At 44.5% G+C, this 18,960-nt stretch overlaps 1 protein-coding gene across 1 annotated transcript in view; it reads right to left on the bottom strand.

The window, feature by feature from the left end:
- Positions 1-18,960, bottom strand: part of CA14 (carbonic anhydrase 14) — a 77,394-nt gene that overhangs the window by 17,098 nt on the left and 41,336 nt on the right. Inside the window, exon 4 of the mRNA XM_082274856.1 lies at positions 2,926-3,068. Within this exon, the coding sequence (XP_082130982.1) occupies positions 2,926-3,068 (143 nt within the window). The remainder of the gene's footprint in view (positions 1-2,925; positions 3,069-18,960) is intronic.

Genomic DNA, 18,960 nt, shown 5'->3' with positions numbered 1-18,960 from the left:
GTATTCTGTCATAAGAACAGTCCTCTTTACCTGAACTCAATCGTTTGGAGGGGGGTCAACAAACATTTGGCTAAGTAGTAGGTAAGATGGCCAAGTATCAGCAAACTGTTGGCCGTATAATGCATTCAATGTGTACTCCCTGAACACAAGCTTTTTGTTGTAATCTGGCGTAGAACTAAAGTAGGAAAAAATGTTTGATGATCTCTAATGACTTGTCCTTCTTTTTATATCAGCATGACTCCCAAAAATAATATAGTTTTGGATGGGTAGTCAAAGTCTCTCGGAACCAGAACCTGAGAGGTCAGAAAACTGGACATAACTTTGAGCAAATACAATAGTGAACTGTTGGTGCTACTCCACACAGTTCAACTCTTAGCAAATTCCACATATAAAGACTGCATGCACAGCACTCCCCGAGAGTCTTCCCATCAATCCATTAAATAAGTTCTCCTCATCTACTCCTGAGATAGGGAGGTGTTTTGTAAAACATGAACCTTATGGCGCTTTTCCACTGCATGGAACCGAACGGTTCGGCTCGCTTTTGTGCTTTTCCACTGCTGGTACCGCATGGTACGGTGTCGGAACGGTTTGGTACGGTACGGTACGGCGGCGCTTTTACACTACATGGAACCGAATGGTACGGCTCTCAAAAACAGTACCACCTCGATTGTGGTTCCAAGAGGTACCATACCCGGTACCATATCCCACAATCCTTTGCATGCAGTCACTACTAGCCACTGATTGGTCAGAGAATCGTTGTTATCCCACCCACTTAACTTTAGTACTACTTTAGTGGAAATGCAAACCATACCGTACCGTACCGAACCGTTCCAACACCGTACCATGCGGTACCAGCAGTGGAAAAGTAAACCGGGCCAAGCAGGGCCGAGTAGAGCCGAGCCGGTACTTGCAGTGGAAAAGTGCCATTAGAGTTAGAGGGGACCTAGTAGATGTGGACCTTTGTGTTGAGGAGGGACTGGTAGATGTTTCTAGGTACAAACAAATGGCAACCCACCCCAACCTATAACTGGCCTTTCTAGACCAGAAGACCACACCAGGGTCATGGACAATTATATCTTGTATTTACAGTAAATCTGACAATTTTAGGTTGGGCTGATGCTACACAGAGGACAGTAAATTCAGTTGTGGGCTGTGCTTCTAATACAGGGTACTGACAATAAGACCTTCAGTTATAGACTTTGAGAAGAACTGTCAAATAGGTCCAAGAACTGTGTTGGTGGTGCTTTTCTGACTTTTTATTGATAAATACACAAACTAAAAGTTAAATATGTTCCATTTTCTGTTGTTCAGGATGTTATTATAGTATCGGGAAACTAGGGATCCTATGGAGAACATTGTGGTACCATCAAAGTTGCTAAATACTCACTTTAATTGGTTTGAGCAAAAGTGGCCAGATGGTTAGTCAAAGCTTGTTAGGACCAGAGACATGGTATAAATGGTCCACCCAGAATGATATTTCTCCACCATCCCTGCTGAATTTTTATTTATTTATTATTACGGAGAATATAACAGGAGGAGCCAGAACAATTTTGCCACTTTTCCACTGCAAGTACCGGCTCGGCTCCACTCGGCCCTGCTTGGCTCGGTTTGGTTTTCCACTGCATGGTACCGCATGGTACGGTGTTGGAACGGTTTGGAACGGTTTGCTTTTCCACTAATAGTAAGTGGGTGGGATAACAACGATTCTCTGACCAATCAGTGGCTAGTAGTGACAAACAGTCAAGGCTGCATGCAAAGGATTGTGGGATATGGTACCGGTACGGCTTTCTTGGAACCACAACCGAGGGTGTTACTGTTTAAGCGAGCCGTACCGTTCGGTTCCATGTAGTGGAAAAGCGCCGCCGTACCGTACCGAACCGTTCCAACACTGTACCATGCGGTACCATGCAGTGGAAAAGCACAAAAGCGAGCCGAACCGTTCGGTTCCATGCAGTGGAAAAGCGCCAAAAGGTTGGCAGGAACAGCTGAAGCTCCCAGATGGGCCGGAAGAGGACCAGGAAGTATGGCAGATCTCACTGCTAGAGACCCTAAGAGCATGTAGATTACTTAGATCTCCGAAGACGTCACCGGAAGTGACGAAACGCGTCAGATTGGAACGCACAGCGGAGTGAAGTGTGCTAAGGGTGGAACGCAAGCCGGAAGTTCTCCCGCTAGCGGCCACGCCGATCGGCTTGCGCCGTATACACACGCTCACAGGCGGCCACACAGGGCTGCACTCTTCAAGAAGGATTATATCTGTCTTTTGTCCTTTACTACCAACTTCTTTTCGGTTTGCATGTATATTTTTAACCCGTTTGGGAATAAAGATTTTGGAGCTTACTTTTTTATATACATCTCTGCCTGGCGAGGGGAAAGGAGACGGAGGGGGACCTCATTACTTCACCGGCCTAGAAGCAAGCCAGAGTGATCGTTTTTAGCCTAGAGGGCTATACAAGCTTGATAGGTCTTGGTGCTATAAGGCACACATGACCCACAACATCTGGTGAGTGACCGAATCCTACCTTTGTCACTTGGATATTTTTTTTGCGCTGAGCACTTGCACTTTGTCTAAAGAAGTTTTGCACAGAAGAGTCACAACATATTTATATATATAATTTTTTTTGCATAAGATTTTTTTCTGCACAATTATTGGAACTTTCACTGAAAATTTTTTCTTCACTGAGGAATTTTGATTAGATTTATTGGACACTTTTGAACTTATATATTGTTTTTTTTGGCATATTTAATTAACACCCTGTATTTATAATCATATATGTATTAATTTAGAGCAAGCGCTATAGGTAGCTTTGACTACTTACCTACACATGTAGATTACTTAGCCTACCAAAGCCCATAACAGAAATATTATTTTTGGAAGGATGACCTCTAAATTTTACTAAAGGGTGTTGGCATGTAAGATCTCACCTCCGCAGGGTAATCTTGATCATTGATGTGGTGCTCAGAGCCTCCTGGGTGCTCTTCGCTCCCCCAGTGCAAATGGAGTTGTACAGCTGTAAAATTGTTCGAAAGGCCGAGGAGGCGCATCGAGGATGGCAGGGAGAGCTGAACTGAAAAAAAAAAATCATCAGGTTAAATCCTGTAATCTCTAAAATTTAAGTCTAGAGACAATTCAGAACTCAAAGCAATGGGGTCAAGGGACTAAAATCCGGATACTATCTTAAAGCTGTACTCCAGGGATGATTTTTTTTTTTTTTTTTTTGCATACCTACATTGGGCCAGCTTGCACAATGCAAGTATGCATATGTGATAAACGTAAAAAAAGAACAAACTCACCCTTTGAGCAGGGGAATCAGTGAGGGACTAAAATGATGCATTCACCATTCCACCTCAGAGGTTAACAGTTCATCCAGCAGTAGCCTCTTAAGGAACTCTTAGGTGAATATTGCACAGTGGGATCAATAGAAATGATAACATCCTCTACAGGAGATCAAAGTGTTCATTAACTTGCCAGACTTACAGATAGGACCAGATCCAGACTGCTGGGGAAATATTCCCAAAGTGTGTGCAGGCATTGGTAGGAGCAGTTTGATAAAAAGCAGACTCGGGAGTCCATGACAGTAGCAGTAATCAGCTGGGGAATATTTATCAGGGATCTCAGAAAAGACTTACAGTTAGTCGAATAACCATCCACATTGGGCCTATCAATAGGCCCTAGTGGTGCTGATTTTATTATAACAACGTGGTTATAGTGGTGATAGGTGGAGAAATGTAATTATTTTTGTAAAGTTGTTATTTTTGTATTCATTGCATTATCATCTGGGGTCACAATATTCCAACTTTCTTTGGGTTATTTACCCACTATTTTTTTTGCTGTAATGCATATGTGATACCAGTATCAAAGAAATATTTTGATCTGCGCCACGATTCCCTCAGCAAAATATATAGTAGTGCAGCTGGTATCTATATGATGTAATCACCACTCAGAGCTAATAAATATTTAGACAGCGCTATCACCCATAAACAGTCATACTTCATGGTTTTGAGCATGGTGACATCACATCCAAAAAGCCTTCTCAGCACGTTTCGCCTCCTGACGTTTTCAAGAAATAGACAATTATTAAGTTTGTTGGCCACCCTTTTGCATCGTAACCACATGGGTTAAGTTGCTCAGCACACATTGCTAAAGCAATGTGTATCATAAAAACTACCACGCTTTTTCCATAAAATACGGTATTCCTCTTTTTTTGTACCTCAGTGCTGCTGAGTTAGCACAGCCGCATGTGACATGGTGACAACACAAGAGTACTATTAACCACTTTACCACCGGAGGATTTTGCTGTCTTACGTCTGGGCCACTTTTTGCGATTTGGCACTGTGCGATTTTACCTGACAATTGCACGGTCATGCAATGCCGTACCCAAACAAAATTTACGTCCTTTTTTTCCCACAAACAGAGCTTTCTTTTGGTGGTATTTGATCACCTGTGCGATTTTTACTTTTTGCGCTATAAACAAAAAAATAGCAAGCATTTTGAAAAAATAACAATATTTTTCACATTTTTTTATATGAAATTCCCCCCCTCCCCCCCCAAAAAATGTAAAAATCTAATTTTTTTTTATCATTTTTGGCCAATTTGTTTTCTGCTACATATTTTTGGTAAAAAAAATCGCAATAAGTGTATTTTGATTGGTTTGCACAAAAGTTATTGCGTTTACTAAGGGAAAGATTTTTGTCATTTTTGGTGTTTTTTTTTTTTAACGAGTAATGGCGGCGATCTGCGATTTTTTTTGCGGGACTGTGACATTGCGGCGGACAGATCGGACCCTTGACTGACATTTTTGACACTTTTGGGGGTACCAGTGACATTACTACAGTAATCAGTGCTATACATATGCACTGTTACTGTAAAAATGACACTGGCAGGGAAGGGGGTTCATTTTTATTGGAGAGGGAGGGGTTAATGTATGCCTGGTGCTTACTGACGTGTGTGGGGGGAGGGGACTGTGTGACACAGGCACAGATCGCAGGTTCAGCTATGCTGAACCCTGCAATCTGACCCTGCCTGTCACTTAGGAGATCAGCCCGCTTTGTTTACACAAGCGGGCGGATCTCCACACTCGATTCCCCGACGATCGGGGAAGAGCGGCGGTGATCACCGCCGCTCCTCCCCTGACCCGACTCCCGTTGTGACTAAATACAGCGGGAGCGAGCCTCCGGCCGCGGCGCGCGCGCCGCCGAGAGAGGGGGATGTCTGGTGACGTAGGTCTACGTCGCCAGACGATAACGAACCACTTTGCCGCAGTACAGTCAACGTGACTGGTCGGCAAGTGGTTAAGAAACAGTTGTCACCTCCTAACAGGAAGTGCCTAAAAAAAGGACCTTCAATGTAGTGTTTCCAGATTGCAGATACACAAATACTGAAGACCACTTTTGTTTAGATCTACTTTGACTCTTGGACGTACATCTCAAGGATCAGAACATTCAGGGCTATGTGAGATGATTACGGCCACACACACCTACACAGGTTGAACTGGATGGACTATTGTCTTTATTCAACCTCAACTACTATGTAATTATGTAACTCTCCCATACATCCAGGAGTGCAAATCAGAGTCCCACTTACATCTATGTGTGCCCATCTGAGTCCACCCTTACGTTCATGAGTGAAAAAACAGGCTCTGTGTGACACCATGTCGAAGTGGGCAAGTTTCCCTTCACATCCTGTTCTATATCACAAGTAAGCCCTTCAAATTCTTACTTACCTTGTCGTCACCAACATTTCTGGGCAAACTCGGGCTGAGCTCCTAGTTCCGGCCCCAAAAACAAGAAGTTTCAAGACGCCCCTGAAACCAACTGATCTGGAGATGTTCCCCATTAGGTGGAGTTGCACAACCTCTTCCAGTTCTGGTGTAGATGACCCGAAAAAGGGAGAAACTTCTACTCCTAGCCTTACTTCATTGACCTCCTCAGAGTTTATTTGTGGTATTCTGGTAGACCAGACTGGATTTAGGATGAAGCACAGGATTGTCTGGAAACTTCTTCCTACGTGAATTACATATTCTCAGCAAGCCAAGTTCCTGTGTTATTAGTGCTAATTATTATAAAGCCTCTTGAGGGAGAGGCAAGGAAGATATCTTCAGATAACGTGACCACACTGGAGATCAGCTACTGGGTAACCCTTTCGTTTCTTGTCTGGTCTTCACGTTCTATATCTCTGACTCCCTTTGTCACTCTCTTCTAGAGCCTGCAATTTTTGGCGGCTTGTTAAACCTTTCAAGCAGATGGCTACCTGGCATAGCTGAGGCTTCTGTCCAGTGCCACCGAGCCTCTGTTTTGTGTGATTAGGTGACCAAACTAACAAGTAGGGCGAGACATTTGTGCCCTTACTATGGCCATCCATGGTCAATGGAGGGCCTTGGGCAGCACAATCTGTAGCTTTGCAGTGACCATGCACAGCAAAAACTGAGAAGAACTATGCTATCAGTGAAGTGCATATTGAGAGGCCAAGAAAGGCTCGGTGATCATTTAGGGACAGGGGCCCAGTCATAGTTTCAACCTCTGTAACCAATCTCTGCATGCTGATGATGGAACCCGTTGTGGTCAAGAAACGGAAGTGAGGATGCTGCAGCCTCTCACCTCTTGACTGGCTACAAAGTTACAGGGGGAAGATCACTTCGGGAAAGGAGACTAAGAAAATGCTTCCTCTTGCCTGCAGCAGACTAATGTCATTATCTCAGCATAGGCAAAGTCACTAGACTGGAGATCCAAGATGTTTTTTAATCAGAAAAGGAGATTTTCTGAAAAAATTATACTGTTGCTGTATACTGTGATGTCAGGAATGTATTCCTGTAAACTTATAGCATTAATGATGGGTCCACTTTAGACGCTGCTTATGGTCACTCTTTTAATTCCAACTGCCTTTTTTTTTACTGAAACTTTTGGTTTGGATTGGTTTTGGATTGGTTCCTGTGAGAATAGGCTCTGCTTGTTACTTTTTGCATTTTTCCGAAAGCCTTCCAAGGAATTTCCAAATATACAGAGGAAGTAAAAAGCTTATCAGGTTTATTTTTATTTATTTTTTTGACCTATTCACTTTGGGATGGAGAGAGACATATTGTGCTTTGGGCCAATTACAAAGAAAACAGAAGCAGAAGAATTCTCTGGGAATGAAGGACAAAGAGTGGTTGGACCTGCAGCGGTTACATAGAGGAAGGTTTCTTCCAAATCTATCAGTGTCTCGATTTATGGTATAGAGCAATTGCCTCCAAACTGCAGACCGGGGCCAGATGTGGCCCTTCGCTTGCTTTTATCTGGGCCTTGGGGCACTACTTTTATCCACTGATATTAATTGGACATAACTCCCCCCACTAAAACCAAAGATGGGGCACATATCCTCACAATGACATCAATAATGGGGGCCCTTTGACACCAATGATGGAGCACAATCCCTCCCACTGACACCAAAGATGGGGCACAATTCCTCCCGATGACACCAATAAAGGTGCCCAATATCATCAATGATGGAGCACAATTCCTCCCACTGACACCAATAATGGGGCGCTATTCCTCCCACTGATACCAATGATAGGGGCACTATTCCTCCCACTGACACCAATAATTGGGTGCTATTCCTCCCACTGACACCAAAGATGGGGCATTGTTTTTTCCCTTAGACGTCGGGAACTTTTCTACTCCCAATGGCCACAGTCCAGCCCCCCTTAAGCCTGAAGGACAATAAACTGGTCCTTTGTTTATAAAGTTTGGATACCCCTGGTATAGAGTAATAGACAATAAAGAGTTCACACTGCACTCTGCATGTTCAGGATTTGTGAACCGGCAAGCAAAATGGCAAACTAAACAGACAGATTTAGCCCGTTTACCCACACGAACCTATGGCTGCTACTGCAGCATTACTACCACAATTAACTGACAGCTTCCCTCTGGGCCATCTGCACTCCAGCAACCAAAGGTGCTGTATTGGCCAGCCGACTGCATCCTAGCAACCAATGATGACAATGGTTGCTGGGACACTGGCAGCCGCACGGTCATTGGTGGTTATGGTCTACGGTAAAAAAAAAAGTGCAGGGTTTCCCCCCCTAAAATATATACCAGACCCTTACCCTAAAGCAAGGTCTGCTACAGATTTTAAGAAAGTACCCAATGCAAAAAAAAATACTGCCCCCCCTCCCTTAAAATCCATACCAGATCCTTAACCTAAAGCAAGGTCTGCTATGGATTTTAAGAGAGTACCCAACACAAAAAAAAATACTGCCCCCCTCCCTTAAAATCCATACCAGACCCTTACCTAAGCATGCAGCCTGGCTGGCAATGAAATGAGGGGCAGTAAGTGTGCACCACCCTCCTGAACCACACCAGGCCACATGCCCTCAAGATGAAGAGGATTCCTTTTGCTAGGGAGGCCCCTGGTAAAGCACTGTGTCCCCATGCTGATGAACACAAGGGCCTCTTCCCAACGACCCTGGCCTGGTGGTTGTCGGGTTCTGCAGCAGAGGAATTATTGGAATCTGGAAGCCCCCTTTAAAATAAGGGGTCCCCTAATAGCCAACAATCCCTACTACTACCAGTAATATCATGACCTAAACAAATGAGAACCTTCACAGACATACAGTATATGTCCTGAAGGTGGATTTCACCTGCAGTAGGAACGGTGCTGTAAGAGCAGGTAAGTGCCCTTTTGGTGATCCTGCCATGCCACCAGCACTCGGATAGCCTGTCTACCATGGTCCTAAGGCTGATAATCATGTGAAAGTATATCACAGCTTCAGTTCCCATGTATGTGTTGTATGTATTAAATGAACCCCTTATAAGAGGCCCCTCACAGCCTTTATTGCCCCTCTCTTATTCATCCAGTCACAGGCCCCCCATCGCTTTTCTTTGCTTCTTTCCACATCACCGGCTTCTGTAACAATTCTTCCTCCTCCTCTCTTATCAGGCTTTTCACACCACTATGCTCAGTTCTATTTAGTTATTCAGTGCCACAGTGTCACCCCCCCCCCCCACCACATTCCGCCCCCACGCTTATTCTATTCAGCCATTCACTATTGCTGTCTGTTGTGTTGCCCTCCCCCCCACCACCCCTAACCCACCCCTCTCCGTTCTTTTTTCTGTTGTCCCCATGGCAGCATCTCCTGACCGAGCTTCTTGTCTGCCCTGCCAACAGATCTTTCATCCTCGCCGCCAGTGCCAGGAACAAGCAATGGCTTCTTCCATCCCCGCAGATCTTCCCTCCGATATACCCTGACGACTTTGCTGTGACCCCCTCCCACCCTATCCGGATAGAGGTGGCACAAACAAGACGTGACCCCCCTCCACGTTGGACCTGACACCTTGGCAGTGACTACCTGTTCGCCTATTTTTATCAGAGCCTTCTACAGAATTGTTTGCAGTAATATGTCTTTATTAAAGTTTTATAAATTTAAAGTGGATCTTTACTCTCTTATTTTTAACATTCTCAATTCCTATAATCCACCTAATAAATGGAAAAGGTTATTTTTTCCCCCACTTCTGTCTTTCTTGCCTAGGTGAGCATGACACGTACTGCTTGCAACTCCTAGGATATCAGCGTCATATACCGCAGGAGTCCTCAGGTACCTTTTTGTTTTCACTAGGTTCCCTTCCTAACTAATAGTGGCTACGTCATAAATGGCGCCACATATCGAACGCTGAGTGTGCATGTGGGATCTTTCTCTCAATTGAGAGGGGGCAATTAAAGGGAGGTGGATTCACTAGTGAATGCCCACCATAAGTAGACCAGTGAGGAATATATAAATATAAGTCTTGCGAAGAAGTAGGGATGCCCTTGAAATCATTAACCCAGCATGGCCATGTGGCCATATTAGGACATTGAGCCAACATGGCCATGTGGCCATATTAGGACATTGAGCCAACATGACCATGTGGTCATATTAGGACATTGAGCCAACATGGCCATGTGGTCATATTAGGACATTGAGCCAACATGGCCATGTGGTCATATTAGGACATTGAGCCAACATGGCCATGTGGACATATTAGGACATTGAGCCAACATGGCCATGTGGTCATATTAGGAAATTGAGCCAACATGGCCAATGTGGTCATATTAGGTCATTGACCCAACATAGCCATTTGGCCATATTAGGTCATTGACTTAATATGGCCATGTGGCCATGTAGTGGTGTGCCCCTTTATCCAGATGCAGGTGCAAGTCCCTTTAACTCAATTCCCCACAATCCTCTGGGCTCCCAGCATCCCCTGAGTTCCAGGACACGCCCAGGGAGTATAAATGCCAGCTCCTCCCAGCTTCCTGTGCTCAGAGAGATCCTGCCTGATGGGACAGCAGTGACTGGGCAAGTGAGCTGTCCCCAAGTGCTGGGTCCTCATTTGATTAGTCTGGTGTGTGGGCCACCAGCAGTGAGCACAAGAGCAGGCAGCATCTATCCGTTCTACATTGTTAAGTAAAGTAGAAATTGCACATCACCACTGGTCTGATCATTTGGCTGATACCGTTACATAACAGCCATATTTGGTCAGTGTCATTGACCCAGCATGGCCATGTGGCCATATTAGATCATTGACTTAATATGGCCACAGGTCATTGACCCCACATGGCCATGTGGTCATATTAAATAATTGACTCAACATGGCCATATGGCTATATTAGGTCTCTGACCTAACGTGGCCATGTGGTCATATTAGGCAATTGACCCAACATGCAGCTGTGGGACAGGGAATACCCTTCCTGCAGCTTAATAGCCCAGCACCCATGAAATCATTGACCCAACATGGCCATATTAGGTCAATGTCTCTGACCCAACAAGGCCATCTGGCCATATTAGGTCAATGACCCAAAATGACCATGTGACCATATTAGGTCATTGACCCAACATAGTTATGTGGGCATGTTAGGTCGTTGATGTCCTGAGCATCCCCACCCATATAAAAGCAGCTGTGGGGCAGGGAATACCCCACCTGCAACTGATTGACCCAGCACTGACAGCTTCCTTCCGTGTTCTGAGCAAACCAAAGATCATCCCTGTTAAGGAGTAGCACTGGGAAGAAAAGGGCTAGGATGAAAAGAAAAAAAACGGGAACAATTAAGCCACAAGGGAACCACAGGTCGGATGTCGGTACCAGTTAATTTAAGATTCACAATTATTTTACTAAAATGAACCTGTTGTCCTTTTTTTTAAAGATTTCCACACACCACTTGATACCTGCTATTACCTTAAGTGCCTTTGTTGATGGTAGGGTTACCACCTTCCCTAAAGGGAAATGCATGCCTTATGTTCCTTTCCCAATAACATTGGTAAAAAGTCCACATTTTGCTGTCCAGACCACTAAAAAAACACCCAGGCGGGAACCCCAGTCAACAGGTTTTGCATTCCCATACAAGTCTATTGGGATGCAAAACCTCAAGCAGGTCAAGCGCACCTGTCATCATTGTCCGTTACACTATTGATCTCATAAGTGTCTCAAACTGGTGCCATTGGCACAAGGCCAAAGCTTGCCTACACAGGCCCTTACTAATCCCAATTTACAGACCCAATCTCTGATCTAGATTTACTCTGTTCCTGGGGCCTGTCTTCCCGTAACGTCACGTCCATTGTCTGCCAACTGCCATTTCCCCAGCCAATGAAACACAGCCAACAACTGCACATGCAACTGGTATATACAGTATGAAGGTGGCACCATCCTCAAGGGGAGTACTGGGACATTTGTAGGAGGATATAGATGACATATTACTTAGCATGCATCCTCATAAAATAAAAAGGCACATCTGATGCCAACTCTGATATTGTTCCCCTTTAAGACTGCTTAGTCCTTTTTGTGGCTCAGCATGCAGGAACGTGACCTTGCAGCCTTAGCACATTCCACGGCTCATCCTTTGCTTAGCACGGTTCACAAAAGTTCACATAAACACCGACTAAAGGACCAGAAATTCTGAGAAAATGAGCTATTACCGACAAATCGGTTCTCTGATTAGCGAATAAATTCATAAATCTTTATGTAAAAGTCCTTACAAAGGCCAGGGCAATACAATAACTAATAGGATGTATATTAGATGCCATTTAAAGGCTTGAAGAGGCTTAAAGCTGAAAAATGTATCATTTAATCAATTCCTCAATATCCACAAAGAATATAAATCCATTTAGCACCAAACACATTTGCAAACCCAAATATTACCTTTTAAACATAGCAGTGACATCATCACTGTGCTGGACGTAGCCTGTGCAGAGAGCAAAACTGTGGGAGGGACACAACAGGCTCCACCCATTGTAGAAAACTACAGGAGGGGACGGAGACAAGACTAGTCACTTTGCACAAGTAGTGAGAGCAGAACTGTGGGAGGAGCCCAGCGGGCTCCACCTACTATAGAGAGCTGCAGGAGGGGGCATTGACCAGATCAGTCACCCTGCACAAGGAGAGAGAGTGCAGAGCTGGGGGACGGACCCAACAGGCTCCACCCACAATAGAGAACTACAGGAGAGGGTGGAGACCAGACCAGTCACTCTGTACTAGGAGAGAGAGCAGAGCTGTGGGAGGGGCACAGCAGGCTCCACCTACTACAGAAAACTACAGGAAGCGGGGGCGGAGACAAGACCAGTAACCCTGCGGAAGGAGAGTGAACAGAGCTGTGGGAGGGGCACAGCAGGCTCTACCTACTACAGAAAACTACAGGAAGGGGGGCGGAGACAAGACCAGTCACCCTGCAGAAGGAGAGAGAACAGAGCTGTGGGAGGGGCCCAGCAGGCTCCACCTACTACAGAAAACTACAGGAAGGGGGCAGAGACAAGACTAGTCACCCTGCACAAGGAGAGAGAGCAGAGCTGTGGGAGGGGCCCAGCAGGCTCCACCTACTACAGAAAACTACAGGAAGAGGGGCGGAGACAAGACTAGTCACCCTGCACAAGGAGAGAGAACAGAGCTGGGGGAGGGGCCAGCAGGCTCTACCTACTACAGAAAAATACAGGGTGGGGCGGAGACAAGACCAGTCACCTTGCACAAGGAGAGAGAACAGAGCTGTGGGAGGGGCCCAGCAAACTCCACCTACTACAGAAACCTACAGGGGGGGCAGAGACAAGACCAGTAACCCTGCACACTGAGAAAGAGCAGAGCTGTGGGAAGAGCCAGCAGGCTCTACCTACTACAGAAAAATACAGGAGGGTGTGGAGACAAGACCAGTCACCCTGCACAAGGAGAAAGAGCAGCAGTAGGTATGCCTCCATGACTGAGCCCTGTGGGCGATGCGAAACGCGTCGGTGTGTGTGTGGCCCAGACGGAGCTAGGCTGAGGCTGCTTTTACTTGCAAGACCATTGGGGTTTCTTCAGAGTGCAGAGATCGGACTTTTCCTTTCTTCCATCCTACAGGTATATCTCACATCATTACAGTGTAGTGCAGTGACAAGCGCACAAACGCATGTAAACGCGTGAAAACGCATCACAGTGCAGTGCACATGGAAGCCCAAAGAAGAAAGTGAGTACAGGGGATCGTGTCTAGGGGCCTGACCTGAGGGGGGCCACCCCAGGACTAGGATAGTCAGTGGACAGGTGTCCTGAAGATAAAACAAGTTCATCTAGTCTGATCTATATAGTTGTATATAAAATTCACTTTTATCTTTAAAAAGGTGTTTCCCAGTGCTAAACCTTTCATCCAATTTCTAAATTGCTGCATTTGTAAATTCCACAAGCCAATATAAAGGAATACTAGTGGTAGAAAAAGCACTTGTGGGTTTAACTAATAATTTTTTTAAATGTAATTCTACTTTAAGGGGGGGCAGGGGATGTATCTTATGCCTGCGCACTTTTGCTTATAGGTGTCCCTCATTCTCATCTCAAAATATTGGGACGGTATGGGAGATATCTGGATGATGCCGTCTGCAGCTACAGTAAATCCATCATCCCGGTATCTTTCTTCTTAGCCAGTGATTCCCTCTAATGTAAAAATCATCCTAGCGGCTGATTAGCTGCTGGATTGCTTTTACAGGCAGTAGGAGGGGACGTCCCCGCCCATCTCCTGCCGCCCATAGGCTCGCTCTCCTGTGGGATCCTATGGGAGAGCCGGAGATCCAGTGGCGGCAGGTTACAACAAAGCTGGCTGAAGACTGGATGGTCTCCGTCAATCTCTATGATCCTGGGAGGCCGGAAGAGACGTCATGACGTCACTTCTGGCTCTGGCAGATATAAACACTGCTGTTTTTTTTATTTTTTCCTAGAAAGGTTCCAGATGTCTCCATAAAGAGGGCCTGTCGCACCTAATTTCTATCTCAAGGGATGTTTACATTTCTTGTGATAAGAACAAAAGTGATAAAAAAAAAAACCTAAAGGGACAGTGTAAAAATAAAAAAATAAAAATAAAATAAATAACTTTTTTTTTTAATAAAAAAAATTTATAATTTATTTATTTTGTATTGGTTGAGCCAAATGGACTTGTGTCTTTTTTCAACCTGACTAACTATGTAACAATATGTAACTATGTAACAATTAAAAATTTTTTTTTAAAGTGTTCCCGTCCCCTTGCGCTCACAAGCAGAAGCGAATGCATACGTAGGCTGCGCCCGCATATGTAAACGCTGTTCGCACCACACATGTGAGTAATCAGCGCGAATGCTATAGTGAGAGCAATAATTCTAGCACTAGAACTCCTCTGTAACTCTAAACTGGTAATCTGTAAACTTTTTTTAAAGCATCGCCTATGGAGATTTTTAAGTAGCGCAGTTTGGTGCCATTCCACGAGCGTGCGCAATTTTAAAGCGTGACATGTTAGGTATCTATTTACTCGGTGTAACATCATCTTTTATATCTTACTAAAAAGTTAAGTTATATATTGTGTTTTTGTGCATTAAAATTCATTAAAGTGTATTCCCCCCCCCCCAAAACAATAGCATTTGAAAAATTGCTGCGCCAATACCACGTGAGATAAAAAATAGCTTTCTCTGCTAAAAAAAAAAAATGTATGTAATGTTTGGGGGTTCGAAGTAATTTTTCAGCAAAAATAAAATTTTAAAAATACAAATTTTTACATGGAGAGAAATATTCAGAATTGAGCAGGGTGGGAACTGGGTAAATATACTTTAAAAATCTTAATAAATACTTTAAATAATCCTATTATTATTATTATTATTAATAATAATAATAATAATAATAATAATAATAATATTAATTCATTATTAATTATTATAATATTATTATTAATATTAATATTATTTTGTGGGACTACTGTACTAGATGTCAGCTGTGTTGGAAAATATCCCTTCACCATCTCCAGTTTAATAATAGACTGGTTCTCCTAATCTCCTGGAACATCTCTATAATTCTTGAGTGTTATTAAAAACTGACTTGTGTAAACTTCTCCATGTTTGTTCATAGCACCCCTTCCTGCCTTGTACGGGATTTATAAAATTGATTTTAAATTAAAATAAAAAAGGATTTTCAAACGATTTTGTTTTATTTTTAGTTTTCATTTTTTTTTGTTTTGTTTTTTTTTTATTTTTGTTTTATTTTCTTCTATTTTTTTTACAGAAATCTGGGTTTGAAAGTCAGAATTCTGACATTGAAAGTCAGAATTCTGAGATTACAAATTTGGACCGTGCTAAATTTTATTAAACACAATTCTGAGAATAAAAGTTGCCGACCGCCGCCCGACTATATACGGCGGCTGTCAGCCCCTCCCAGGCAAAGTGACGTACGGTACGTCACTAGCCTGGGAGCGAATAGGGGGCGAGCGCGTACACGACGAAAGCCGGCGCGTGTGATCGGCGGACCCGATGTCCGCCGGTCACTCGCGATCGTTGGGTAGAGAGGGAGAAAGGCAGGCGGCTGATGTAAACAAAGCCGCCTGTCATTCTCCCCTGTGTAAAAGCACAGATCACTCGGTCCTGCTATGTAGGACCATTGATCTGAGCTTTTACACACAAAGCCACATCCAATCACAGTAAGAAACACGCCTCTAGGGACACACTTAACCCCTCCCTCTCCAATAAAGTTAACCCCTTCACTGCCAGTGTCATTTTTACAGTAACAGTGCATATGTATAGCACTGATTACTGTAGTAATGTCACTGGTACCCCCAAAAGTGTCAAAAATGTCAGTCAAGGGTCCGACCTGTCCGCCGCAATGTCGTAGTACCGCAAAAAAAAAAATTGCAGTTCGCCGCCATTATGCCTTAAAAAAAAACAACAAAAATTACAAAAATCTTTCCCTTAGTTAGTAAACGCAATAGCTTTTGCGCAAACCAATCAAAATACGCTTATTGTGATTTTTTTTAACCAAACATAGGTAACAGAAAACAAATGTAAAATGTAAAAAAATTTTGATTTTTAAATTTTTTTGGGGGGGAATTTCATATAAAAAAATTTGAAAAATATTGTTATTTTTTCAAAATTTACGCTCTTTTTATGTTTATAGCGCAAACAGTAAAAATCGCACATGTGATCAAATACCACCAAAAGAAAGCTCTGTTTGTGGGAAAAAAAGGACGTAAATTTCATTTGGGTACGGTGTTGCATGACCGCGCAATTGTCCGTTAAAGTCACGCAGTGCCGAATCGCAAAAAGTGGCCTGGACGTAAGACAGCAAAATCCTCCGGTGGTAAAGTGGTTAAGTTGTAAGAGTGTTAAAATAAAAGTGGGTGCACTGAAGGATTCGGTGGGACAGCCAGTGGGCGAGCTCAGGGGAATGTCGGTGGTCAGGCCTGGGGGGGCCCAGGCCTAAAGGTGTGTAAGGGGCCCCAAAATTTCTGATGGCTGCCCTGGCTGAATGGGAACAAATCCCCCCCAGGCACACTACAAATTATTATGGAAAGCTTTTCCAGAAAAGTGCATATGAAACCCTATGGTTCTGGAGTCGGGATGTCCAACAAGTGCAGAGAGGTGTAATAATCCAGTGTCCACACACCTTTATCCATAAAGTATAGCTCTTTCTCATAAAGTAACTCCTTCATTACTAGCTACCAATAGCTAAGCAACCTGTAGGAGTTTGCACAAGCTATTAAATTAGCTTTATATCCTAAAGGAAGAGAGTATAACCATATAAGTAATAGTTATACTGTTTGGTTGGGTACCTTAATCCAGTGTTCCCCAACCCCCGGGCCGCGGATCGGTACCGGTCCGTGGATCAAACGGTACCAGTCCGCCCAAAGAACATTACATTATTTCTATTTTAGAAAAAAAAAACATTTTTCAGAAAAGGGTGGACCCGGGGCGCAGAGCAGTTCGCCCTCAGCCCACCCATTTGTGTGACAATAGCAAATGAATATTCGCTATTGTCACACGGATCCTCCTCTTGGCCAATCAGGAAGCGGGTCCAAGACGCGTTTCCTCATTGGCTGAAAGGCGAACCCATGCCATTGGCCAAGGAGGAGGAGGGAAGACTCGAGGAGACGTGGAGAGACTGAAGAGAAGCCGCCGCTGCAAATAAGTTAAGTGCACTGGTCACTGTGCATTGATTGGGGGCATACTGTGGCTCTCTGCATTGATTGGGGCATGCTGTGGCACTCTGGATTGATTGGGGGCATGCTGTGGCACTCTGCATTGATTGGGGGCATGCTGTGGCACTCTGCATTGATTGGGGGCATACTGTGGCACTCTGCATTGATTGGGGGCATACTGTGGCACTCTGCATTGATTGGGGACATGCTGTGGCACTCTGCATTGATTGGGGGCATACTGTGGCACTCTGCATTGATTGGGGGCATGCTGTGGCACTCTGCATTGATTGGGGGCATGCTGTGGCACTCTGCATTGATTGGGGGCATGCTGTGGTCACTGTGCATTGATTGGGGGCATACTGTGGTCACTGTGCATTGATTGGGGGCATGTTGTGGTCACTGTGCATTGATTGGGGGCATGCTGTGGTTACTGTGCTTTGATTGGGGGCATGCTGTGGTTACTGTGCTTTGATTGTGGGCATGCTGTGGTCACTGTGCATTGATTGGGGGCATGTTGTGGTCACTGTGCATTGATTGGGAGCACGCTGTGGTTACTGCGCATTGATTGGGGGCATGCTGTGGCACTCTGTATTGATTGGGGGCACGCTGGTCACTCTGCATCAGCGGGCCACGGAAAAATTATCAAACGTTGACCGGTCCGCGGCGATAAAAAAGTTGGGGAACACTGCCTTAATTCATAGAAGTAATAGTTTCCATACACTGCACTGATGATGGCCAAAAAGCCTAAAACATCTGTATGTGGTTTAGCATAAATGGCTCTATAATATTGGGCTATACATGGCCACGCATGTGACCTCACCTGAGCCACGTCCTCTCCACTGTAGGCCTTCTTGAGGTCTCCTAGTGCTCTCCAGGGCTCCCATCCACATCCATAAGCTCCAGTGACAGCTGAACCTTGCTCGGCTCTCCTACATCTGGACGATGAATGGACAATTGGACCCACGTGAAGTGGAAGACCCACATGCTCTTAACCCTTTACTTCCTTATAGGTACTGCAATCCTCCACCCCCCAGGAAGCTCATCCTGTTCTGCAAAGGTCCATCCCCAGCAGTTGATCCTAAATTATGTTTCTACATGTATGCCTGATATCACTACATTGTCTTGGAAACAACGTCAAACCTATGACGGTCTGATGACGTCAAACCTATGACGAAACGCTTTGGGTGGAGTCAGACATGACGTGACCACGCCCCCGGAGCCGACCTACAATTTTTTCACATGAAGGCGCTGTTATCCTCCTCCAGCACCGCTTAAATGTTTTATATGCCCAATACTGCATCACATCATGTGAGTTTAGCCCTTTACTAATAAATAGTGTTTTTTAAACGGGATTACGCTATGTCCGCATATTTGTTTTTGTCTCCCATGGGGATTTGAATGTCCACTCATCGCTCTATGTGTCTGAGGCATCCCCTCAGCAAATATATATACTGGGTGAGGTCTATCCCTTGATTGGGTGACCATGTACATTTGGAAAGAGTCTCATTTAACTGCCCTTATTGTGGTGATATCGATATAGATATTTGATTCTTTATGGGTTTAGCGCTACA

Source organism: Pelophylax lessonae (assembly GCF_965119305.1).
Source record: "Pelophylax lessonae genome assembly, chromosome: 13".
NCBI classification, from domain to species: domain Eukaryota; kingdom Metazoa; phylum Chordata; class Amphibia; order Anura; family Ranidae; genus Pelophylax; species Pelophylax lessonae.
This window is presented reverse-complemented; position numbering and strand designations above follow the sequence as displayed.